The 26,331-nt window shown below is 39.7% G+C and overlaps 1 protein-coding gene across 11 annotated transcripts in view; it reads right to left on the reverse strand.

Moving 5' to 3' along the window:
• Window positions 1-26,331, reverse strand: part of CFAP20DC (CFAP20 domain containing) — a 255,001-nt gene that overhangs the window by 54,536 nt on the left and 174,134 nt on the right. For 7 of the 11 annotated variants that reach the window (XM_032411643.1, XM_032411646.1, XM_032411639.1 and 4 more), the window contains 3 exons: window positions 21,346-21,720; window positions 4,424-4,468; window positions 2,966-3,169 (listed from right to left, as the gene is read on the reverse strand). In XM_032411643.1, the coding sequence (XP_032267534.1) occupies window positions 2,966-3,169; window positions 4,424-4,468; window positions 21,346-21,720 (624 nt within the window). The remainder of the gene's footprint in view (window positions 1-2,965; window positions 3,170-4,423; window positions 4,469-21,345; window positions 21,721-26,331) is intronic. The other 4 variants (XM_032411648.1, XM_032411647.1, XM_032411640.1 and 1 more) reach the window with 3 other exon arrangements.

Here is a 26,331-nt window from a genome sequence, read left to right on the forward strand (position 1 = left end):
AGCATGGAGTAAAAGGTGAGGAACAGTGAGAGATGAGCTGGGGGAGGGGAGCAGGTCTCACACCATGGGGGGCCCTGTATGCCAAACCAAAGAGCCAATGGGAACTAAAGGCTTTATGCAGGGAAGAGGTAAGATTAGATCCGGGCTTTAGGAAGATCACTAGTGTGAATAATAATGACAATAATAATGACAAATAACCTTAATTTACTAAATTAATTACTTATTATGTCTCAGATATAGTGCCAAGTGTTTTAAAAGGTCACGGCTTAGATTTGAACCTTGGCCATTTGACCTCAGAGCAGATGTTCCTCACCATCAGGTGCTTGGATGGGAGGTACAGAGGTACCAGGAGCCTATTGAGGGAACGTGGATGAAAAGTAAAGTGCCAAGGTTATGGTGTTAGGTAGGGAGGGGTAAAATCCTAAGGATTCTTAGGATTTGGAAATGAAGCAGTGGGAGAAGTAGAGATGTACTCCAAATTTCTGGTGGAGTGTCACTGTGGATGGCGGCGGCGCCACTGAGATACATGAAAAGCAGGGTACCATTGTGTTAAATAAAGTTATGAGTTCGTTCATTTCTTCTTTTTCATTCTCCCTGTACAACTTCTAAAGAGAAAGGCATGAGCTCTCAGAAAGACCACAACAGTTCTTGTAAATTGCTCTGTTTAAACTCTATATGAGCAACAAGATGCAGAGTTCATTAAGAAATGCAATTTTCCATTTGGTGATAGTTCCAATATTGAAATAGACTGAATTTGAAGCAGTAATAAATGTATCTTATGAATACCAAAAGTGGGCTTTTCAATTATTTTCTCTGTCTAAAAAATAGACTGTTTCCAATTTCTCATTTGGTCAAACGGAGGGGTTATTAAGTTCATTACCAATGGTGTTATTTTTGGCTGTATACTTTTGGAGCGGAGTAGTTGTTGTGCATGAGGACTCTAGTCCTTGCCAGCACAGGACAGTGATGAGAACACGGTATCCAGGGCAACCAAGAGCTCAGCCTTTTCAGTCCATAAATAATCATTCCTTGGTTTGCCCTTTGTAATGTTGGTCTCCAAGCTACTTCACGACAGAATGAGCTCGTTCAGGAGGCCACTGTTCTCTTTCTTACTTTCCATTTAACTGACTGCTGAGGAATATTTTATAAGAAAGGCAATATTTCCATTCCATTGTAAATTGCATTGGCAAAAATCTGCAACTTACTCTTAATGTTCTTAGATCTGCTACAAGGATACTCTGAGTAACCAGCACACAGGGGTGTTCTTGTTGGATGGGTAGATACTCTTTGGCACCAAAGCTGCTGGAGGCCTTATGCATGTTTGATCATTTAGTTTAATGAAAACATAACTGAGGCAAGGGAAGCCTGGAGGGTGGGCAAAGTAGGGATAAAAAAACACTCATGAAAACATCCTTCTTTCCCTACATTGCCTTAGAGTCAATCTGAATTCCTCCTCCATGAAGACGTGTATGTACTTTCCAGAGCAGAAATGTCACCATCTGCTGGATATCCATGGTACCCATTTGGCAAATTAAGTCACACACAGAAGTCACCCCATCATGGTGGTTAGGAGCTCAAACTCAGAGGAGTCATGCCAAGCTAAGTCTGAATCACTACACTCAAGAGTCTCAATTTTCTCATCTGGAATTGGGAACTCAACAGTGCTTACCACATAAGATAGCAGTAAGGACTGAGTTAGGTAACACATAGAAAGCCTAGTGCCAGAGCCTCCGAGATTGCTAATGTCTACAAAGATGCTGGAGACTTTGAAAAAAAATTTCTCGGAAAGAAAATTGTAAAATTAATAAATATTTAATTAGATTCTTAAAACATACATTATCTACTGTCAACTACACTTGAACTCAGCCTTTACCTAATTTTATATAAATATAAATAAATTTTATATTTCCCTTCAAAAATTATACAGTAAAAAAGTAATATTTACTGTTGGATGAAAGTGTATTTTAATATGTTTGATTTGACGTTGAATGTGGCCTTATAGGTAAATATAAGTAAATTATAAGTAAATTTCCTTGGGTTCATGGAGGTCTTAAAATGTCTCTAGGTGTTTAAAGAAATAGCAGCTTTAAATACCACTATTAAAATACTGATTTTACTATTCTGCCTTATGATTTTTTAAGCTCTATAGGACTGTTCTATCAGTGTCTCCACTTTGTCTTTCCAATTCAGCCATAAGATCCCCAAGGCCAGAAGTGGGGAAAATAGACTGAGTCAAAACACCGGGCTCTGCTCTGGGCTCCACCACTGACCAGGTGTGGAAGCTTGGGCCCAGGAGAGTTTAGTTTCTTCACCTGAAAGACAGGAAGACTTTGACCTGATCCAACTCCTCGGCTGGTCCATTGTGAGGATGATGGGCCATATTTAAAAGTGCTTTAACTGTATAAACATACGGGAAAAGATAAGCTGTTGAATTGTCTGCAGTGCCTATCACGGCCCTCAGATACTGGGAGCAGCAAACATCTTTTTTGTTCATTCATTTAACAAATACTGAGCCCTCTCTATGTGCCAGGCCTATGCTAGGAGCTGCGGATACAGTGAAAGACCCAGAATTGACAGTAAAATGATTCCTTTTTGCTTTCAACGTATGTTCGTATATATCACCACATAATGAACATCCATTATTTGAAGGTAAGTAAGACAGCTTAAGAAAAGACAATGCCCTCAGACCTAAAACCTAATTCAGAATGGGCTCTGAATATTTCTTTCTTTTATTTTATTTGTAAGTAATCTCTACACCCAATGCGGGGCTTGAACTCAACCCCAAGATCAAGAGTTGCCTGCTCCACTGACTGAGCCAGCCAGGTGCTCCTGAGTGGGCTCCGAATATTTCTCATGGGCAGCGTTCTCATGTTGGCCCTAGGTTTCCCAGGCAAGGCTGGGCTTTGTTGAAAGAAGTTTGCTCCTCGTTAAGGCAGTACACAAAGACCCAGAGCCCTGGACTCACTGGTGGCAGGCAGGAGTTCCAGGTGGTCGTGTCGTCGCTGCTGGTACTAATGCTGACGTTACAGTTGTCAACCTGGGATGCGCTCAGGCCGTGGGGAGCCCCTGGGTCCTCCAGTTCTTCATTCTGTTGCCGCCGCAGGCTTGCTAGCATTTGCAACTCAGATTCACTCATCTGGCTGGGCTGATAGTTTCTCCAATCATATTCCTGAACAAGAGAGAAGAAAGGGACGGAGCAAAGGGTCACTGCCCGTTCTTAATTTATAGATCACCAACACATGCTACTGTACAGCCTTAACCCCTTCGGTGGCTCTCCACTGACCAAGGCCCAGATCCTTAACGTGCCCTTATACAACGCCTGCCCCCCGCCCTGCCTCACCTTGTCTTTTTGCTCCTGGCATATGAGCCACGCTCATTAAAGTCCTCGAGAGCATCAAGCTCGTGTCTGCCTTAGTGCTAGCCTGTGAGGCCCATGTGGTGGCTAACTCCTAGGCGCCCTCTAGGTCCCACATTGTGTCATCTCCCAGGGAAGCCTTTTCTGACAAGCACAAACTGGGGCGGCCCCTCCACTAAGTGTTCTCCTGGAATCAGAAGGTGTTCATTTCTAGCATTCATCAAAATTGCAATTACCTAATGGTTTTGGCATTTGCGGGTGGTCTACAAGCTCTACAAAGGCAAACACTGCCTTACATTCACGTATTTCCCATGTCTGGTGCTTGACCAGTATTTGACTAAACAAAAATTCAAAAAGTTTTTTTAAAAAGAAAAATCACTTCCCATATAAAAGTCCAGTTTCAAGAATACTGATGAATTTCATCACTGTGAACATTATGACCAAATACATTCAACTTACAGTAGGTTGAGAATGACTAATGCTGATAAAAGCCATCAAATAAAATTTAATCTTAAAATGGGAACATGTAAGTTCTGAAAGCCAGAAAGACCTCACAGCTATAATAAACACTTACACTAATATGGACTTTACTATACATGTAATCTGTCAGGCATTTTTTTCCCCCCATGAATACTACTACAAATCTTTAGAGGCTAATGTAAATATTCTTTCAATGTACAGGGAAGAAATTGTCATATGGAATTTTCAAAACCTTTCCTTTCTCTGTGATCTAAACCAAGTTTGATAGCAAAGGTTAATTTCAACATCGCTGAAATGTTAGCATCACATTTGAGTACTGATTTATATCCAGGACTGCCACATTACTTAAAAACAATCTTGAAATTTTCTTATCCATCTGCAAACATTGGTTGTGCTCAAAAAGGTTTATTTCATGGGGTGCCTGGGTGGCTCAGCTGGTTAAGCCCTGCATCGGGCTCCACGCTGGGCATGGAACCTGCTTGGGATTCTCTCTCTCCCTCCCCGCCCTCCACCTCCCTCTCTAAAAAGATAAAAGGTTTGTTTCATGACACATTAGAATTTTTTAGATATTCAAATCTCTACACTTACTTTCTCGGAGGACCCTTTGAGACAGCTACTGCCTTCTCTTCTTTTCTGCCTCACAGGGATATAAAAAGTTAAGAAAATATAATTAAAAAAAAGTCTTGGTGTTCCTATGAACTTTTAAATAAAGCACTATCATTACCATAATTTTGGGATTATCAAAGCTTGTGATCTAATAATGTAACGTAGAGAGTTTCTGGAAAGTTGCTGGTGGAAACTCATTTAAATTTTTACAACTCATGGCTCCAGCTGCCTGGCACCCTGAGAGACTATGCAATCCCTAATAGGATATTTCATGAATATTTAATATGTTTTGAGAGTTCCTGGGACAAAACAGATAGCATAAGAACAAAATTTATATTTCAATGAAAGACACTAAAAAAAAAGAAAAATAGCAATAATTTGAATTCAGAAGAAATACTTGGGGGAGCAATAAACACAAGAAAAGATACTTGACATCACTGTCATTAGAGAAATATAAATCATCACCGCAGTGAAATCCCACTCACAACCACTAGGACTGTTATTATACAAAAGTTTGATAGCAACAAGCGTTGGTGAGGATGTAAAGAAATTGGAATCCTCACACACTGCTGGTGGAAATGTAAAATGGTGCCATCACTTTGGAAAACAGTTTGGTGGTTCCTCAAAATGTTAAACATCTGCCATGTGGCCCAGCAACTTGCTCCTAGGTATATATCCAAGAGAATTGAACACATATGTTCATACAAAAACTTGAACACAAATGTTCACAGCAGCACCATTCATAACAGTCAGAAGGTGGAAACAACCAAATGTCCATCAACTGATGGACAGATTCTTGTTTATCCACACAATGGAACGTAATTTGCCCATGAAGAGTCACAAAGTACTGATACACGCGCTACAACATGGATGAACCTTGAAAATATTATGCTAAGTGAAAGAAGTCAGAGACAAAAGGTCACAGATTGTATGATCCCACTTATATGAAATGTCCAGGATGCGCAAATCCATAGAGACAGAAAGCAGACTGGTGTTTGCCCAGGACAGAGAGAGCAGGAATGGGTGTGTAGCCAGTGGGTGTGTAGTTTCTTTGGGAGGTGATGCATACGTTCTGAAATTAAGTTGCTGCAGAATTTCGTGGATATACTGAAAACTGAACTGTACTCTTTAAAAAGCTGATTCCTACGGTATATGAGTTATAGCTCCATAAAAACAAGGTAGTTCTGTCATCAGATGTGAAAACAAGACTAGCAGCCCGACTTCAGGCTCAGCGGTAAACAGTGACTTGCTGGGCTTCGCTTCAGTTTTTCTGCCAAGAAATGGAATGAAGTGTTCCATTGTGTCACCTGGGCATGTCATTTGGCTTGTTGTTGCCAACACACCTTTACAGTGAGAAAGGAAATTTTATTTTCATTTTCACAGTTTTCCTTGAGAAAGCTTTAAGATGTACTAAGTATGATTAATTCATCCATTCATTTTATGTATTTAATCTACAAACCTGTACTGTGCCTCAGGTACAACCCTAGGTATTAGGACAGAAAACAAGAGAGAATGGGAAGTGGTTAAGCCAGACAGATCTGGGTCTGGGCCCTTGTCCCACCAGTTACCAGCTGGATGTGACTGGGCAAATTAACCTCTCCGTGCCTCAGTTTCTTCATCTGTAAAATGGAACTATAGTATATACCTCACTTGATTTTCAATGGGCTAAATGAAATAATGCATGTAAAATACTTAGCATAGTACCTGACAAACAGCTATATGAAGGGTCTCCAAACTTATGATGTGCACCTTTATGAAAAAATGTTTGCGTATGTACCTTCTAATATATGTTTGTTTATAAATGAAACACATGGGTACCTGGGTGGCTCAGCTGGTTAAGTGTCTGCCTTCGGCTCAGGACATGATCCCAGCGTCCTGGGATTGAGCCCTACGTCAGGCTCCCTGCTCAGCGGGGAGCCTGCTTCTCCCTCTCCCACTATCGTTCCCCCTGCCTGTGCTTTCTCACTCTCTGTCAAATAAATAAATAAAATCTTTAAAAATAAATAAAAATAAACAAAACACATGTATAGCTATATTAAACTAGTATGCATAGTATAAAACATACAGAAAAATAGAAATTAAAATGGTTGAGCTTAAAAAAATGGGAATAGTTTCAATATTTTCTTCAAGCCCAATGGATGGTTTTTGGTGCACACCTCCTTGGGTGAGTACATCCTTCTTAGGAGGACCGCTGAGTTGGCCATCAATACATGTGCTCCCTGTTATTATTGTTCTTTCTTCTCATCTATTCTGTACTATGTCAGGAGCTGGGAGTATAAAGAAAATAAGACACCCACCCCTGTCCTCATGGAGCTCACAGTCAAGAAAGGGAGACATAACAGGCATTGTAAGTCAGAGTGTTATATATACCCAGATCAACACTACAACACAGATATGTCTAAGATGCTTGAGGAAAGCAGCTTGGCAGTGACTAACTGCCCCGCAGATTTGGAAGACGCCTCGCAGGAGTCCAAGGTGGCATTGATGGTAATTAAACTTGTTAACATAGGGAATGAGTGGTCTTCAGAGGGAGTGAAGTCTCTCCACCACTGGAAGTACTGAAGCAGAGGCTGGGGAAATGGCGCCTGCTGGGAATACTGCAGTCATCTGCAGTGTTGGAAATGCACCGATCAGTTCATTCATTAGTAAGTACCTACAAATACTTACTGAGACCCTATTATGGGCCAGGAACTGTTGATGCTCAATCTGCTCAGAACTCTGAATTTCCATGGATTTATTTCCTACAACAGTAAAATGTATTCTGACAACACGTTGGAAGAGCAGGCAAAAATGAGCAGAGAGAAAGAAGTGACTTTTTCCAGGGTCATGGATGGAGCAACTGGTGGCAGAGACAGGTAATTAACTTAGTCCCCCGATACAGTCTTGATTCGTAATCTCTTAAACCATTTCAAAATCACCTGAAAGGCTAAATCATTTAAATTATATATTTTTCAAAAGAAGGCTTGCAAGAAAGTCTTCACATTAAAGGGGACTCCAGCACAAGATGGCATCTAACTAAATTATACAACTTGTGAGAGACAAGTGTCCTATCTAATTCTATCTCCAAAAGATTCAAAATGTTACGTATAACCCAATTTTGTCTCAAAATATCCTTGTAGGAAAGAAGGGAGACATTATCAGTCGGATTTGTTTTAGGAAGGAGGTAATGGGCTCTAGGCTATACAATTCAGCTGTGCTCAGATTCCCAAGCAAGTTCTTCCCTCATGAAACCAGTCGAACCACTCATCTTCTTTTGATCTTCAGACATTTTTAGAAGCCTAACACAGTGAAGTCAGAGAGAGAAGTGAGATGTGGCCCTTGCTTTCACAGGCCTTACAATCTAGTAGGACAATCAAGAGCTAGAAAGAAATGAGCAGGGGCGCCTGGGTGGCTCAGTCGTTAAGCGTCTGCCTTCGGCTCAGGTCATGATCCCAGGGTCCTGGGATCGAGTCCCGCCTGGGATCGAGTCCTGCATCGGGCTCCCTGCTCCGCGGGAAGCCTGCTTCTCCCTCTCCCACTCCCCTTGCTTGTGTTCCCTCTCTCACTGTGTCTCTCTCTGTCAAATAACTAAATAAAATCTTAAAAAAAAAAAAAAGAAAGAAATGAGCATAAAATAAGGCAGCATAAGGGGTACCTGGGTGGCTCAGTTGGTTATGTGTCTGACTCTTGATCTCAGGGTTGTGAGTTCAAGCCCTGTGTTGGGCTCCACACTGGGCATGAAGCCTACTTAAAAAAAAAAAAAAATGTAGCATATAACTGGGTATAGTACTAGTTCATCACACAGAGTCTTGATGATGATTAAAAGGAAAACGGGTAATTCCAGCAAGATGATAAAACACAACAAACAAAAGTAACCTTACAACTTGATGCTCTTTGCCTAATTTCTCTTCTCAAGATATTAAGGCAGAATAGCTTAATCCATCAAACATGTGCCTATAGAATGTTGTAAGCCTCAGATAAGAACTGGTTTTACTGAACTGTTCTAAGTTCTAAGGCTAAGTTCACAATGGTGGTGTAGAGCCAAAATGAGACATGGCCATGGGTTAATAAGATCAGGTGAAGAAACTCATTCCATTCTATATGGATAGGAGAGTAATAAAATTGGGAGAAAATTGGGCTGTTATTCTCATTCTAGAACCTATAAAATCTCTGAGACTCTCTTTCTGAATCAGCTCTGCATTGTGACAGGGCCTGACACCAGAGCATAGGGGACACCATGTAAAAAAAACTCTAAATAAAGGTCTACCGAACTATCCCTGACTCTTTGTGTTCTTTTAACAAGACACAGAAACTGCTACTACAAAGGGGATGGTGGCTGTTAGAACAGAACAAAAAGTAAAAGGCATGTAAGGAAAGGGAGATGGACCAAATAGTCTGGCATTTCAGAAAAGAGAGAGGTCACCTCTTGTAGGATCAGTCAAGCTTCATGGAGGAGATGGGTCTCTATGCTGGACCTCGAAGGATAAGAAGGGTGATATGGCAGCATATTCTAACCATCAGGCAGAACAACATGGGACAAGCTGGAAGTACAGAGCTTACATTCATAGAAAGCATTAAGTAAACTAGAAATACTTATACATACTGTTTCAGAAATGAAATCAGCAACAGAGTTCCAAAATAACAAGGATGGAAATACTTAGAATTTAGAATTTATTTATTTATTTGAGAGAGAGAGAGAACACAGAGGGAGAGTGAGAGAGAGAAGCAGACTCCCTGCTGGCAGAGAGCCCGATGCGGGGTTCGATCCCAGGACCCTGAGATCATGCCCTGAGCCGAAGGCAGATGCTTAACCGATTGAGCCACCCAGGTGCCCCGGGAATACCTAGAAAGCAATCTAAACCTTTTAAGCCCAAATGGCTTCCACTTCCCTGGCCAAGTCTTATTAAAAGTCTATGATTCTATCAAAAGATATATTCTTATTGGATCATATGATATCTCTATTTTTTATTTTTTGAGGAATCTCCATACTGTTTTCTACCCAAAGAAAACGAAAACATTAATTTGAAAAGATATATGCACTCCTATGGTTATTGCAGTATTATTTACAATAGCAAAAATATGGAAGCAGCCCAAGTGTCCATCGACAGACAAATGGATAAAAATGTGGTACACACACACACATACACAGAGAGGAATATTAGCCATAAAAAAGAATGAAATCTTGCCATTTGCAACAACATGGATGGATCTAGAGGGTATTATGCTAAGTGAGATATGTCAGAGAAAGACAAATACCATATGATTTCACTTATATGTGGAATCTGAAAAAGAAAACAAACAAACAAACAAACAGACTCTTAAGTAGGGAGAATAAACTGGTGATTGCCAGAAGGGAGATTGATGGGGGGATGGGTGAAATAGGTGAAGGGGATTAAGAGGTATGAACTACCAGTCATAAAATAAGTAAGTCATGGAGATGAAAAGTGCAGCATCGTAAATTTGGTCAATAATAATACTATTGTATGATGACAGATGGTGACTATGTTTACCATGGTAAACATTGAGTAATGTAAAAAATTGCCAAATCTCTATTATACACCTGAAACTAATACATTGTATGCCAACCATACTTCAATAATGAATTTTAAAAAAAGAAATAAAAAAAACATATTCTTAGTAACTCCCATCCGCAGAGTGGATAAATAGTGGTGTGACAAGTCACATGGTAGCACACTTTACAGCAGTGAAATAAGTGATATATTGAATCTCATAAAAGAAATGCTAAGTGAGAGAAACCAGGCACAAGAGGGTATATATGGGTAAAACTAGTCTTGGGGGTTTCCGCGGAAGTTGTGAAGGGATAGTGGCAGGAAGGGATACTGACAGGCAGGGAGCACAATGGGGCTCCTGGGGCACTGGCATTGTTCTCTTTCTTGATCTGAATAATGGGCACATGGATTTGTTCAGTTGGTGAAAATTCATCAAAGTGTATGTTTGTGAGATGTGTACTTCTCCATGACCAAAAGTGGCAAAGAAGTCAAAGACTCAAAAAAGATTTCCTAGGAAGTAATAGTTGTTAATCACGGACACCTTACTCCAGACCGTCTTAGTAGGGGCAAAAAAGGCATTTTGTAAATGCTGGGGAGTCAGTATCACTGCTAGTTTCAAATTTGTATTATTAAGAATTTTGAAGCTGTAATTAGAAAGTTTTAGAAGTTTTTCTGAACTTCAACATCATAGCAAGAAAACTAGAAGTCTATTTTCCAAAGCTAATTTTAAACCTCAACTGGCATTTTAATATGAAGATTAATCTCCTCTCTATTGCTATTTGCAGACAGTAAAAGTATTGCTACATTGACATTTTAAATACGAGCTGATGGTAAATTAGTGTTCCAGGGCATCTCTTCACCAACTAGCACCCCTTGAAGACTTGTTTCAAATTCCTGAGCACATATCCCACAAAAGAGTTGTCCCTGATTCACTGGGGACGCAGGCCCAAGGAAGAGAAGAATGAAGAGAAGACAGAAATCTCAGGCATGAGCCTCAAGTGACACACGCTTGAGCAAATAAGTCATTCCCAATGTATGGTAGCTTTCAGCATACTTCTTCACCATGCAAAGAGGTAAATCGAAATTTAAAGACCAAGCCACAGTACAACTTGAAAAACTTTGCTGCACTGAAGGGATGCTATGTCAACTTAACACAGCAGAAATCAGGAGGCAGGCTGTTAGAAAGACAGAACTGGTCAGAATATAGATCGTGTTTTATGTCAATGGCGTTCATATTGACCAAGGCTTAACCAGACGCAATGCTACCTCTGAGATGTCTGTCACAAACATTTTGGCTTGTAACCTGGAGACACTTCACAACCCCTGACTCAATTCACACTTCATCATCTCTGCATACTAACCCCTTAAGAATGTCTCAGGTAGAGAATTCTAGTTTAAACCCGATAGTGGCAAAAGTCCTTACAAAGGGGTAGCTTTCTACCTCATAGACGTGGTGCTCTCTTTTTTGGAGGGGAGGAGCACTAAAGTATTTTTTAAAAAAAGATCCTAATATCGATGTGCTATATTTGTATAGAACACCCTTTTCATCCATGACTTCTACACAATATACTTCCGTACATTTTGTCTCGGTAGTCAGCCTGCTAATTTTCAGAAAGAATTCTCCGACAACCACAGCTGAACTCTTAATTAACTTTAAAGTGAGTTGATAAACAATTTGTAATTTCCCAGCACCTATCTAGTGGTGGGTACTTCTTGAGTTTAACAATCAACTATAGACTAGAAGGAATCTAGTAACACCAAATGGAACAGGTTTTATATTATATTCAAGGATATGCCATCTATAAGACGACTGTAGCCTTGTACATGGGGTAAGCACAGTAGTCATTCAATACATGGTAGTTTAAAATATTATTTAAAGAACCAGGAGGAAAACAATTACTGTGCCTGCCTACAGAAATGAAGATATCAGAGGTAAGCCAACTGATGTTTCTGGAGTGGGAAGATGATAACTTTAAGTTCAGATTGTTTTAAAATGTAAAACACTTTGGTTGTAATACAGTAATGACAGATATACCAACAACTGTGCATGCTTTTCCATATCAAAATACTGTGTAGTGTGGCGCCTGGGTGGCTCAGTTAAGCGTCTGCCTTTGGCTCAGGTCATGATCCCTGGGTCCTGGGATTGAGCCCTGCATTGGGCTCCCTGCTCAGCAGGGATTCTGCTTCTCCCTCTCCTTCTGCTCCACCCCCCACCCCAGAGCACGTGCTCTCTCTCTCTCTCAAATAAATTAAAAAAAAATACTGCGAAGCTAAAAGTGGCAGTGGCAGTTAAATTGCCACATGATCGCAGAATTTTTTTTTGAGAGAGCACGAGTGCGCAAGAGTGGGTTGGGGTTGGAGGGATGAGAGATGGGAGGGGCAAAGGGAGAAGGAGAGAGAGAATCCCAAGCAGGCTCCACACTGAGGCTTGATCTCACGACGTGGAGATCATGACCTGAGTTGCAGTCAAGAGTTGGATGCCTAACTGACTGAGCCACCCAGGTGTCCCAATCACAGAACTTTTTCAGTGATCTTTAATTGGGGATGGTGGTCCAGGTTAGTGGAAGGTGAACCAGCTTTTCTGGCCAAAACTCTTGGGTTTGACAGTTACTAGATGTGAACTAGCTAAAGTCTCTCTGCTTCCTGGTCTGTCAAACAGAAATAAGGTCTCTTGTGAGGGCTGGAGATAGAGACTGGACAGAAAGAGTGGGGCACCTTGTAGAGGGCTTGGCATATGGCAAGTGGCCTAAATCCTTAAATTCACAAACAAGTTTCTTGAATCAAAGACCTTGATCTCAATGGGTCAGGAAATACTGTCAGCCTAGGGCCTCTTCCATAAAATAGGAAAATGGCAAGTATGACTTGCTCCTTTAAAATTAGGAAAGCCAAGACATCAAAGAAGATGGATTTCTTCAATAAACATTTGACTAGTAGGATATTAACCTTAGCATTACAATATTGGAGAACTGACAGTAAAAAGTTATAGTGTGTTAGCTAAACAACTAATGTGTTTTCATTGATTCATACTTCTGATAGTCTCTTAGTTTTTGTCAAGTCTTTTTATCTACAATTTCGGAAACTTCTGAGAATCTGAAACTGCTCCTTTTTATTAGAGTAACTGGCACATTGTTTGGAGATATGAAAATGTTCTAATGACTTTTGCAGTTCCGTATCATCACCCAAAATTTGGAGCATAATTCCATTTTTAATTATTTTAAGATATTTCTACTCTGGACTATTTTGCCTTGGTCAACAACTAAATTAGACACTAGATGCAAAGAGTTTGTTTACTCAAAGGAAACTACTCTGTAGCATCAGCAAAAATTTGGACTGAAAAAAAAACATTCAAAAGTAAGAGGGCTAGGAGCCAATTCCACCCGGAAAATTTCTATGCTTAATGCAAATCCTTTTACTGGTAGCACCAATGTTATTTAATCACCAAATTCTGTAGCTTCAGCGATATCCCCAGCAGGGCATTGACAGATAAAACTGAGATAATGACTCTGTTGTTTTTTTCAGAGGCAAGGGAAGAGTATAGTTTTGACAAAACATGAAATCACAAACTCTTCTTCAGAGACCACTGATTGGTAGGAGTGTCCAATGTAATAAGTGACACATTCTTACCATGGTTAACACTATGGTTTATAAACTGCTACTAGTCCTGTCCACGTTTAATTCACCCCATCAGCCATGAAGCTGCAGATCTGTAATTTAGCTCTGGGAATAAGGCAGGCACACAGAGGGTGCTCTCTGGGGGAATGACTGGAGACATACCAGGTCCTGCTTCTAAATATTATTCTCTCTTCAGTGAACATTGAGAAAATACCAGCACATTACCTGGCAGAAGTGACCCATTAATTCACTCTTATGTTAGCACTTGATTCAACTCTTAACAGAGGACAAGAAACGCACATAGCTATCCCCTATTGAGCAGTACCAATAATTAGTTTCTGGAATTTTATTGAATTTGAAAAAGTTTGCTTTAGAATGCTAGGCACACTGGTTTACATTTCTAACTACTCACACATAGGTAGAAGAAAATATCTGGTTGAATTATGGGCTAAGTGCTCTACATGGACTATCTCATTTAATATTCATTAAGACCCTATGGAATAAGTATTATTATTTTCTTCGAGTTGATAGATGAGGTAACTGAGGTTCAAGGAAGTTAAGAAATGTGCCTAAGGTCACATAAGTAAAAAGAAGCAAAGCCAGAATGAAAATCCAGGTCTGCCTGATTTGAGCTGGTGCTCTGAGCCATGGTGTCCACTGCTTCTGACTCCTCGGAAGAATGAAAATGTAGATAGACATAACGTAGGGCTCTCTTTGGGGAAGGTCCCGAGGGTGGCAAAGGTGAAGGCTGTACGTCTGTCAGGTGGCCCAGGAAAGCATGAGGACAGTGGGGCCAGGATGATCGACATACGTACAGCACACAGGGTAACCTGACCCCCAAACAGGTGTTTTGCAACAATGGAATATTGTTGTAACTGAAGGAAGTCAGGGGTCAGACAGACATTTATGAAGTCTTTAAACAATGGGGTATTGTTGGAAAGACAGCTGCCAATGGCATACTTGAGTGGCAAATTCAAAGAGAGACAGATGGCTTCCCTTTGAACACAGAGTATTATATACTCTAGAAAATGCAGAACTTTATGTAATGAAACAATGCCTTTAAAACTCTAAAATAATTTACAAATTCATTTTCCTCTAAGTTTGTAGAGTACAAATTGCATAGACTAGTAAACCTCTATTTCAAAAAAATATGGGCTCAAGTTCATCAGAGAGGCAGTCAAACTAATCCTTTTTCATTATCCAAAGGAAAAGGCTTGACAATTAAAAAAAATTATACCATGGCTTAAAACACTTTTAAAAGTGTCCTTCCATAATTCAGTTTTGAGTTTTCAAAAATGAAAATGTGAAAATTAAACTCAAAAGTTATATGGGATTCATTTTATAATTTTTTTCTTATAAAAACTTATGTCTTGTTTTTCCTAGAATACCTGAAACTGTAATTGGTAGCGTATTTTGTTTTTCTTATGAAAATAACCATTCTTCAATAAGCTCAAACTTTTTCTGGAACCACAAAGCCTGTTATATATGTCTTTTTTGTTTGTTTGTTTAAAGATGCACATAATAACATTTACAGGTTTAAAATGATTCATTCAGAACTGTTTGAATGCAGTTATACATGTGGAAAAGTTTAATTACCAGATATCTACATGGTTATGATACTACCCAGAGGGCTGTACTTGTTTCTTAATTAAAAATATTTGAACTTAATAATAGGGAACTCTATTTAAAAATGAATAAAACATTGCAAGGAAGAAGTTTACCCAGTAGTTAGCAAGTCAATTTCAGTAAGTGTTCCTTAGAATTACTAGTACTCTGGCATATCAGGGGATTAGGAGAACAGTTCTCCTGCATCTTCTTTTGTAAGAGCCTTTAATTGTCCCTTGTCATAAAGTCGCCTCATGTCGGCACTTTGCAAGAGCAGATTTCCTTTTCAAGATTTATTTATGTATGTGTGAGAGAGAGAGAGAGGGAGCGTGTGATCATGGGTGGGGGGTGGAGGGTCAGAGGGAGAGGGAGAGAGAGAGTTTGCTTCAGGGCTCCATCTCACAACTCTGTGATCATGACTTGAGCCAAAATCAAGAGTCAAACACTTCACCGACTGAGCCACCAGGCGTCCCATGTGAGAGCAGATTTTCAATGGGGTGTCCACTTACAATTCAATTCCTGATTGCAGTACCTTGATGGCTGAGTGGATGGCTCAGGTCTGCTCAGTCTCCCAGAGCCCAGCGTATTACATGACCATCCTCCCTATTGCTCAGGTCCCAGGCCTGAGAGTCATCCTTGATTCTGCCTGTTTCCTCTTCCCTATATCCTGTCAGTTCTAGCTCCTAGTTATTCTGGGAATCTGCCACTTTTCTTCACCTCCATTCTGATCTATCAGAGTGATGCCTCAGCTTCTTCCTTTGTTTCTATTCCTGCCCCGTTGCACCCATCCTTGACACAGCAGGAGGGAAGTTTTTGAATGTAAATGTTATTGCCTTGCTTCAAACCCTACAGAGACTTGCCATTGCAAGTGGAATAAAGGCCACCTTCCTCACTGTGGCCATCCTGATCTTACGTGATCTGGGCCCTGTGTACCGCTCTGACCTCATCCTCCACTACTTTCCCCTTGCCCGTATGCCCCAGCTATGTGGGCCTCCTCTAATCCCCAAAGATGCCCATTTCAGAAGCTTTGTACCTCCTGTTCCTGACACCTGAAACAGTATTCCCAGGTTCTTTGCATGGCGGGTTCCATCTTAAATTTTAGATCTCAGCTCAAATGTCAGATCCTCTCTTTGGGGAACATCTAAAGTACTCACCATTCTGGCCAACACTGTTCTCTGTTACATCTCCTTGTGTTTGTCTTCCCACACCCTTATCATAGCTTATCATCACTTTATAGTGTTTGCTTGTACATCTTTATTGTCTGTATTTCCTAACAGATATAAGCCCCATCAAGGTACAGGCCTCATCTGTTTTGGTTGGTGTATCTCTAGCACCCGGGGGGACATCTGGCCTGACAGGTACTCAGCACAAGAGAAGATGCTGTCAGTCCAGAAGTAGAACCAGAACAGCCATAACTCATCACCTAGAAGTCCTTTTTAATTTTATTTTATTATTTTATTTTAATTAATTAATTAAATTTTTTTAGAGAGGGAAAGTGGGGGGAGAAGCAGAGAGAGAATCTTAAGCAGGCTCCACGCCTAGCATGGAGCCCAACATGGGGCTCCATCTCACAACCCTGAGATCACGACCTGAGCCAAAATGGAGTCAGATGCTTAACTGACTGAGCCATGCAGGCGCCCCTAGAAGTCCTTTATTTTAGAAATCCAGCTTAGGTGGTAGAAACCCCCATACATGTCACTGTTCTACATATGTGGACCATAATGTTAGCCAGCAGAGGTAATTTCATACCTGTATTCATATAATATTAGATGGACTTCCAATCCTAGGATAATTGTTAAAATTTTCCTCTTGCATCTAGTACATTTCCCATGTGTCATACCAGTAGAATCCTTCCAGGCCTAACTGAGCTCATCATGTCTGCATTAGAATTCACTACTAGGCCACAGTAGTTGAAGTATTAAATCTTAAATATCTTGAAAGAAAGAAAAAATTTTCATTCAGATGAAATCCATTTGCGGGGGCAATTAGGCAAGAAAAAGAAATAAAGACATCCAGATTGGAAAGGAAGTAGAACTATCTGTATTTGTAATGACATGATTTTGTATATAGAAAATCCTAAGGTATTCACAAAAACACTATTAGAACTAATTAATATTCAGCAAGGTTGCAAGATATAAAATCAATATAAAAATAAATTGCATTTCTATGAACACTAGAAATGAACAAATAAAAAATAAAATTAAGAACAATTCTATTCACAATAGCATCAAAAAATATACTTAGGAATAACTTTAACAAAAGAAGTGCAAGACTTGTATGCTGAAAATCATAAAACATTGCCAAAAGAAATGAAAGACACAAATAAATGGAAAGATATCCATGGATTGGAAGGCTTAATATTATTAAGATGTTAAGATATATCCCCCAAATTGTTTTATAGATGTAATGCAATCTCAGCTGCCCTTTTTGCAGAAACTGACAAGTTGATCCTCAAATTCCTTTGGAAATGCAAAAACAATCCAGAAAAGGAAGAACAAAGTTGAAGGAGTCACACTACCTGATTTCAAAGCCTACTATGAAACTATAGTAATCAAGACAGTGTGATACTGCGTAAGGATAGACATATAGATAGAACAGAACTGGGAAGTCAGAAATAAACTTTTACATGTATGGTCAACTGATTTCTAAAGAAGGTGACAAGACAGTTCATTGGGAAAAAATACTCTTTCAACCAATAGTGCTGGTGCAAGTGAATATCCACATGCAAAAAAAATGCAGTTGAACCCCTGCTTCCCACTAGAGACAGAAATTAGCTAGAAATGGATTATAGGACAAAATTTAAGAGTTAAACTATAAAATTCTTAGAAGAAAACAGGAATAAATCTCTGTGACCTTGGATTAGGCAATAGCTCTTAGCTATGACACCAAAAGCATAAGCAACAGAAGAAAAACATAGATAGATTGGACTTCAGAAAATGAAAAACTTCCATGCTTCAAAAGATAGCCCCAAGAAATGAAAAGACAATTTACAGAATGGGAGAACATATTTGCATATCATGTATCTGACAAGGAACTTGTATCCAAACTCTTACAACTGGACAATAAAAAGACAAATAATCCAATGAAAAAATAGGCCAAAGATTTGAATAGACACTTCTCCGAAGGAGATATGCAGATGGGTTAATAAGGGTATGAAAAGATGCTCAACATCTTTAGTCATTAGGGAAATGCAAACCGAAACTACAATGAGATACCACCTCACACACACTAGGATGGTTTAAACGAAAAAGACAGACAATAACAAGTGTTGACTAAGATGTGGAGAAACCCCCTCAACTTGTCTTGCCCGTGGGAATGTAATATGGTGCGGCTGTTTTGGAAAACAGTTTGGCAGTTCCTCAAAAGTTAAATATCAAGTTCCATATGACCCAGCAATTCCACTCCTAGGTATGTACCCAAGAGACATGAAAACATATGTCCACACAAAAACGTGCATATGAATGTTCATAGCACCATCTTTCATAATAGCCCAAAAGTGGAAACAACGAACTATCAACTGATAGATGAATAAACAAATATGGCATATCCATATAATGGATTACTATTCAGGCATAAAAAGAAATGAAATGCTACAACATGGATGGAACTTGAAAACATTATGCTAAATGAAAGAAATGAGACACAAAAGGCCACATACTGTCTGATTTCATTTATATGAACTGTTTAGGATAGGCAAATCCATAGCGACAGAAAGTTGATTAGTGGCTTCTGGGAGTTTGGGGGAAGCAATGAATGAGGAATGACTATTAATGGGGGTGATAAAAATGATCTAAGATGAGTAGTGATGGTTGCACACCTCCATGAGTGTACTAAAAAAGGCTGAATTCTGTATTGTGTGAATTAAATATTAGTAAATTATTAAAAGTCACCGCCATGGGTTTCTGGGATCTGGGGGAAAAAATCCCTCTGTGGAGTTAGCAAGCACATAGCACTCTTTTGAGGAAACTTGTTTCAGATTCTTAGCTGCAGTTATTAAATGGAGAGAATGTCAAGTATTAGCACCCTTCCACTATGACCATGAATTTCTTTTGTAAATGGTGTTTCTGGAAGAACACTCCATTCCCACTGTAAATTCACCCTGGTATGGGGCAGAGTGCCGATGCCTTCCATAATTTTACATCCTATTAAATTGAGGTTATCACATTCACAAGTGTGAGCCACAGACTGTAGTGATCATGTGGGTTGTTAGAGATCACATTTTCCTAGCCTGAATTTTGACACTGAAGTCAAACCTCTCTGCACAAATGGTAAGCAGTGCCTTCATGCCTTTATCCCCTCGACACAGATAAAGCTCCTTCCCTCTTCCATCCTTCTGAGGAGATCGCTCTGTCAGTCTCCTTAGCTGTAAAAATGGCAGATGCCGCACAGGGGGCGCCTGGCAAAGGCTCAGGAGTCGGGTGAGCGCTTTGTAATCGGCAGCGAGCAGCTGTGACAAGGGTCTCCTGGAGCAACCCGAATAGTCTCTGTGAACTGGCTCATCCCCAGAGCCTCTCAAATGAAGAGGACGGGTAAGGGAAAGTCTCTTGCTCTCTCTCCCACCTTTCATTTTCCCCTACTTTTCAGGCAGTGTACTTGGCCAAGTGGCCAGGTACTCAAAGTCCATTTGTGCCTCAAGTGTCCGAGCTGATTTTTGTGCTCTGGTTTTATTTCTACAGAAAGATGGAAAGATTAAAAATAAGCAATCTTTTGGATATATTAGGATGAGAGATTTTACCTAATAGAAGGGTGGTGGCAAAAAAATTAGGGGAGAACGGAGTGGAAGGCTTCTTAGAGACTTGCTTTGGCTCTGTTTTTGGCAGCCCAGTTCTGGCTGCAGTCAAGGGAAGCAGCATTATAGAATAAATCTGGAAGGTTAGTTTATTAGCTGCATTCTACTTATGAGCACACCAAAGGAAAAAAAAATACAGTTAGGTAGAACTTTTGTTTTAGAAATATTTAAGAAAAAAAGAAAAACATGCAAAAATATTACTGACCACTTTCATCCTAAATCACCATAAAACAAATCCATTTTCATTATGTTAGGTGATTCACTAAGTTCCTGTGGGCACGCATACACACATGCATACAAACATGAGAAATAAGAAGAACACACATTCCAGTTTCATCTGGGTCTTTCTTGAGGAGGGGCCGCCATTTACATGAGAGTCGGCACATGTTTATACAGCCCAGCGCGGTGGACCCAGGCAGCAGTTCTGGACTCAGACACTCTAGCTTCAAGTTCTAACTCTTCAGCTAACCAGCTGTTGTCCTTGAACTCCCTGCATAACCACGCTGAACCTCAGTCTCCTCATCTAAAAAAATGAGGATGAAGGTCTCTACCTCTCAGGGTCACTGTGAGGATTAAATGAAATGCTTCATGGAAAAAAGGCTTGGCAGAGTGACTGGCACATGGCAAGGGTTTAAGATATATTAGCTATTCTGTTAATGATGATGTATATGTCTGTGACTTGTGTGAGGGAACAATCCTCCCAACCTAATTGAACCAAAGCTTTACAGTGTAACACATACAGAATACTTAGGACATGACAAATACAGAAAACCTTTAATGTGTTAAAGACATGGAATATAAGTTCATTTGTTCTCTGGTTTCTAAGTGCAGCTATGGAGGGACTGAAGGAAGTGAAATACTAACACAGGAAGGAGAAAAAGCAATCCGATGGACATGAATATAGCCACCAAACTAGCCTAGGGATTTATTCAATGACACTACTTTACTGTTAACCTTCACTCATACCATTTATTATTTGGGAAACTGCTGCAAAGAGACCAGAAAGTGAACAGAATAATGATGTTTTTATGGCTCCTAATGTATATTGTTATTGAAAATCTGTCAATTTCACTGGCAAGCTTTTGGCTCAAAAATAAGATCTTCATTTATAATTTGCAGGCAGTGATAACTAAAATTATGAGAAGTGACTGGGAAATAAAAAAAAACTATTATGATAATTATCTTTCTCATTAAAAACATGAGGCATTCTATTATCACTGGGATGTACAATATACTCTTTTACAGCTGCTGCTACTGATCTGAAACACATCTGAATAGGAAGGCAAATACATTACCGATCACCCAAATGATGAAAAATAGGTCCTGCTGAAAACGCGTGTGAACTGGGACAGAACAGAACAGAGCAGGACGTGCTTCCCGCCTATGCAAACCAGAGCGAAGCCACTTACAGATACTTCAGGAATCGGTCTCAACTTTTCCCCTGAGATCTCCTTTAGGGAGGTTTTGTTTATTGAAGCTGGTACTTGATGGGCTGGTTGGTCCTTTGCTTTGATAACGGGATCTGGAGTTTTCTGAGAGGCTTCACTTCTTCCCGGGGGAGAAAGGCATGGCGTAGGCACCACACTCATTTGAAAGTCTTTTCTATCTATCTGCTTTGCCAAGGAATTCTGGGTTTCTGATGCTCCTGCTTCTGCGTAGGCACTTTTTAGAGGTCCTTTATCTGTCCGCCTTGCAGCCTTCCCCAACGTGTTCTCTAATGTTAGCTGAGTTAACCCTGAAGGACTAGTTGTTGGGCTCGGGGAACCCTGGATACTGTCGTTACCCTACATAGGGGAACAAAGTGAAACCACATTGAGCCAAAATCTGTGGTGAATAAGCTACTGAAAACTGTTCTTAAAAAGTTCATTTATTCTCTGAATAAAAGCAAAAGTATATATATATATATATATATATATATACACACAGTATTTTATTCTGCAATAAAAATATGAGTAACTAAAAACAGCAGTGCAATAGGTATAAATCGCTTGCTAAGATGCCTTGCTATGTGGTATCTGATCTTGGTAAGGCATATTTTTTTTACCACTGAGTTACGAGAGAGCCATTCAGGAAGTAGTCACTAAAAATATAGTCATTTCAAAAGAGCATGTGAAAGAAGAGGATCCACCAGAAGTTACGTAAGAATTGTACACTTTGACTTCCTAATGAGCTAACTCCATGAGAAGAGAAATAGCTAGAACTTACAGTATTTAGCTTATTTAAGCAGGGAAATGCTACTCTAAAAATAAGTTGGCCTATCAAAGTATATTTGTCTTAAATTATTGTAGGGAAGTTTTATTGTTCAAGAGCAATAGATAATAGACCTGTTTTGTGAAATATTTTTCTTACATGAAAATTTCAATTATAGAAAGTATTTTTTTTCCATAAGACATGAGCATCATGAAATTGGAAAGCTACATGAATTTTACAAGTACATAGTTCTGAGATTATCCCTAGGAAAGCAAAAATTTTAATTTTTAAATCTGAGAAAGGAGGAACTACAAACATAAAATCAATGGCTGTGAAAGTAAATAATGGAAATGAGAAATACAGTGCTTTTTCAGTTAGTGGATTTTTCTGCTATAAAATAAGAAATTTAAAGAACTAATGTGATCATTGCTTATACTTGCCATAGTAGATTTTTCCAATTTGTTTTATTTACTTAAATATGTAATAAATAAGTGGATATTAAAATGATAAATTTAGGACAGAAAAAATCAATGAAAGCAGAGTATATATATCTATATATAAATTTAAAGATTTTATTTATTTATTTATTTGAGAGCAAGAGAGAGAAAGAGAGAGCACATATGCAAGCCTGGGGAGGGACAGTGGGGGAGGGAGAGGGACAAGAAGACTCCCCACTGAGCATGGAGCCCAATGCAGGGCTCGATCTCATGACCCTAAGATCATGACCTGAGCCAAAATCAAGAGTCAGATGCTTAACCAACTGAGTCACCCAGGCACTCCAAAAAGCAGATTATAATTTTAAGACATTATTTGCTGTCTGAGAATGTATATCTTACATTCAGTTTCAGTAAGCTATTCCCTACCCTTCCATTTATAGCCACACAGAACCAAATATCTAGTCATTCCCCAAATTTTGTTTTTTATTTTTAAACTTTTTTTAGAACAATTGAGAGGGAGCAGAGAGGGAGAGGGAAAGAGAGAAGCAGGCTCCACGCTCAGCATGGAGTCTGACAGGGGGCTTGATTTCAAGACTTCAAGGTCATGACCTGAGCTGAAATCAAGAGTCGGACACCTAACGAACTGAGTCACCCAGGCGTCCCCCCAAAATTTGGTATTTTTAAACAAAATATTTGAGTGACTGATTGAACTGTTGAGTTTCTTCCTGAGTGTTTGGTCATCATCACGGTCAATATACAGATCACTATCTGAGGTGAGATTTCCCCTTCAGTAGAAGTGAAGCCTGTGTAAAGGTGAGAAAGCCTGCTCTAGGTTGTGCACAGGCCAGAAGAGGATTTTTTTTTAAAGATTTTATTTATTTATTTGAAAGAGAGCGCACGTGACAGAGAGTACAAGCTTGGCGGGGGGGGGGGGGGTAGGGCAGAGGCAGCAGCAGACTCCCTGCTGCAGGGAGTCCAATGTGACTCGAGGCTTGATCCCAAGACCCTAAGATCCTGACCTGAGCCAAAGGCAGACACTTAACCTACTGAGCCACCCAGGCATCCCCAGAAGAGGAGGGATCTATCTGTCTGTGTGTCTGTCATAGTTCTGCCTCTCTTCCTTTCTTCCTCATCATATCTAGGGCTATTGCCGTAGGCACTGTAGATGCTGGGGATATAATGGTAGCCCAGAACTTAATCTCTGCCATTCGGGGTCTTTGAGGAGGTCCTTGCATGACGCGATTCAGGGGAATCAGCGACGGCACATGATAGAAGGCATGGATGTGAGTTTGTGTGGTGTCTGCAGCGTCTGTGGAGATAGTAGAGAGGGAGGCCAGTTAGGAGACTGTTGAATGATCAGGATTAGAGGTGCTGGCGTGGCTGTGTTGAGGCAGTGGTAGTGGTGATGGAGAGGCTGGGCTGATATGAGGGCTCTGTAGAAGGCAGGGCATGCTATACTTAGTGACTCTGGAAATCTCTAAAATGGAGTCTGCAATCCCTAATCCTGTCACAAAACAATTTTCCCTTCTTGTGGAAAGTAGCTGGGATTAGCGGGTAACTGTATTCTCAAGAAAGGTCTTAGAACACTCGGGTCTTAGAACGTCTCCTAAGAAACAGCTTGCCTATCTGTAATAAAGGATGAGAACTGCGGAGTGTCTAAGGATCTTCTCCTTGTTATTCATCCTGGGCCTAAACTTGCTTTGTCTATGCTGGCTTGATCTTCTCATACATATATTTCTTCATAAATGATGGAGAAATCTATTTTCCAGAGCCCCAGATAAAGAAAAGATGGTGACTGGATGTCGATCCACGTATTACTTTATGTCTCAAGTGAAAAAGTAAGAAGGTTGGGATATTTCCGCCCTTGAAACAGTACTGCATTGGCCTCAACTGCAGGCACTGGGCAACTCTCTCTGCTGTACACCACTTACTGAATGAGCTCATCCTTCACCGCCATTCTGAGAACCCTTAGGCTATTCACATGGTTGAAGAACCCTGTCTTCAGGCAGAAAACTGGAAAGAATAACAGAGACTTGAAAAATGCCTACTGTCCTAAATTACTAAGGAATGGAGTGGGGGCTCTTGCAATTTTTGTTTCACAGAGACGAAACGAGAACAAAAGTGTAGACTTGTCAAGAGAAAGTAAACAGGAAATATAGCAAACATCCCCCAAACCCCACTTCTGAGAAGGTACTGGGGGAAATAGGATAGATTTCTTGTTAATTCAGTCTGGTTGCTAGATGGTGTTATCTCTTCTCCAGCTTTCAAAAAAACTCTAATTTTCTATACTGGTTATATACAATGGGCAGTGGGTTTTCGGTGACCAAAAGACCCTCTACTCATTCATTTCCATCATATTTTCATAATAAAAAATAAACATGTGCTATGTATTTAAAGCAGATATGCCCTAAAAATAGGTTGGTTAAGCAGAAAAGGTATAATTATGCATATTTGGGCCAGAAGCTTTGGATCCCTCTGGGATTCCATTTTGTATATGACATAGGCAGAAATTGGGAGCTTTTGCAATAAAAATGAGTTCAGTAAATATTTACTAAGCTCCTGCTAGGTGTAAGGCATTTTCTAGGCACTACAGAAGGTACACAGATAAGAAGAAAATGGGCATTGCCCTCGAGAGGCACAAAGTCTTAAAGGCAAAAAAGGCATAAAGCAGAGAGATAGACACCTACAAAAGTAACAATTTCATAAGGGAGAAGGTAGCAAATATCATTTCAAAAGTTTCAGATGCACTATTAGAGGGATGCCTATAAAGCCAGATGTTGGCTACATCACTTTATAAATACCTTAAAAATCACATTATTTTATAAGAAGTCTATTTTTTGCACCTCTGGGTGGGTCAGAGTACAGCCTTTTCTTCCTTCCAGTAGTTTACTCAGGTGTAAAATTATTTCTTTTTGCTTGGCATGAACAGTGATTATACACACAGAAATATTAATGAGATGTATATGGACATTCATCTCACATTTTTCCTAAGATATACCCTGGTTTGGAGATGGGCCGAGGAGGACAGATTTAGCTGTGTTCCCTGGTGAGCATTCTCTTGGTTGTACTGCATTTCTACGATAATATGTTTGCTATGCTACTTTAAATATATGGAAAAGATAAATAACTGGAGAATCTGGACAGAGTATAAAAGGCTTGCTTACTTTGGCTGCCCCACCAATTCTGGTTTATCCCAGATTCTGAAAGGGGAATTAGGATAAATGAGAAAGGCAAGAGATATAAGAGACCAATATTTTGACTTAAGTTGGATCGGCTTCTCTTTTTGAGAGGAAATAGAGACTAAAACCTAGTATTGTATTTTATAGGAGTGGTGGTACACTGGCAAAACTCTATTCCTTTCTTTAGCAACACTTTTGACTTACTAAAATAAATGACATATGTATAGATGATGTTGATTGATTTCACATATGTAACACCTTTGGGCTCGACATGCTCTTAGCTTAATTTTTTCTTATATAACATATGCATTTGTTATATGCATTAAAACTTAACTTACTATGACCTGATTGAAAAACAACCACGTTTTCCCCTTTGGTTTATCATTTAGCTACTGAAAACCTGTACAGAAATTGAATATAATTTGTCAGAGTGGGTAAAGAAATTGTCATGCCATTTTCATGTTCCGATCGTCTGTTCATCTGTTTCTCAGAAGAACAAATACAAAATGCTTTTGATTTAACTTAATATATTTTTTTAAAAGTCCCAAATCTCTTGAACCGTTTGTCTTCTGGGCTCAGAGGCATTTGT

This window comes from Phoca vitulina, unplaced genomic scaffold (genome assembly GCF_004348235.1).
Source record: "Phoca vitulina isolate PV1807 unplaced genomic scaffold, GSC_HSeal_1.0 scaffold13, whole genome shotgun sequence".
Lineage (NCBI taxonomy): Eukaryota > Metazoa > Chordata > Mammalia > Carnivora > Phocidae > Phoca > Phoca vitulina.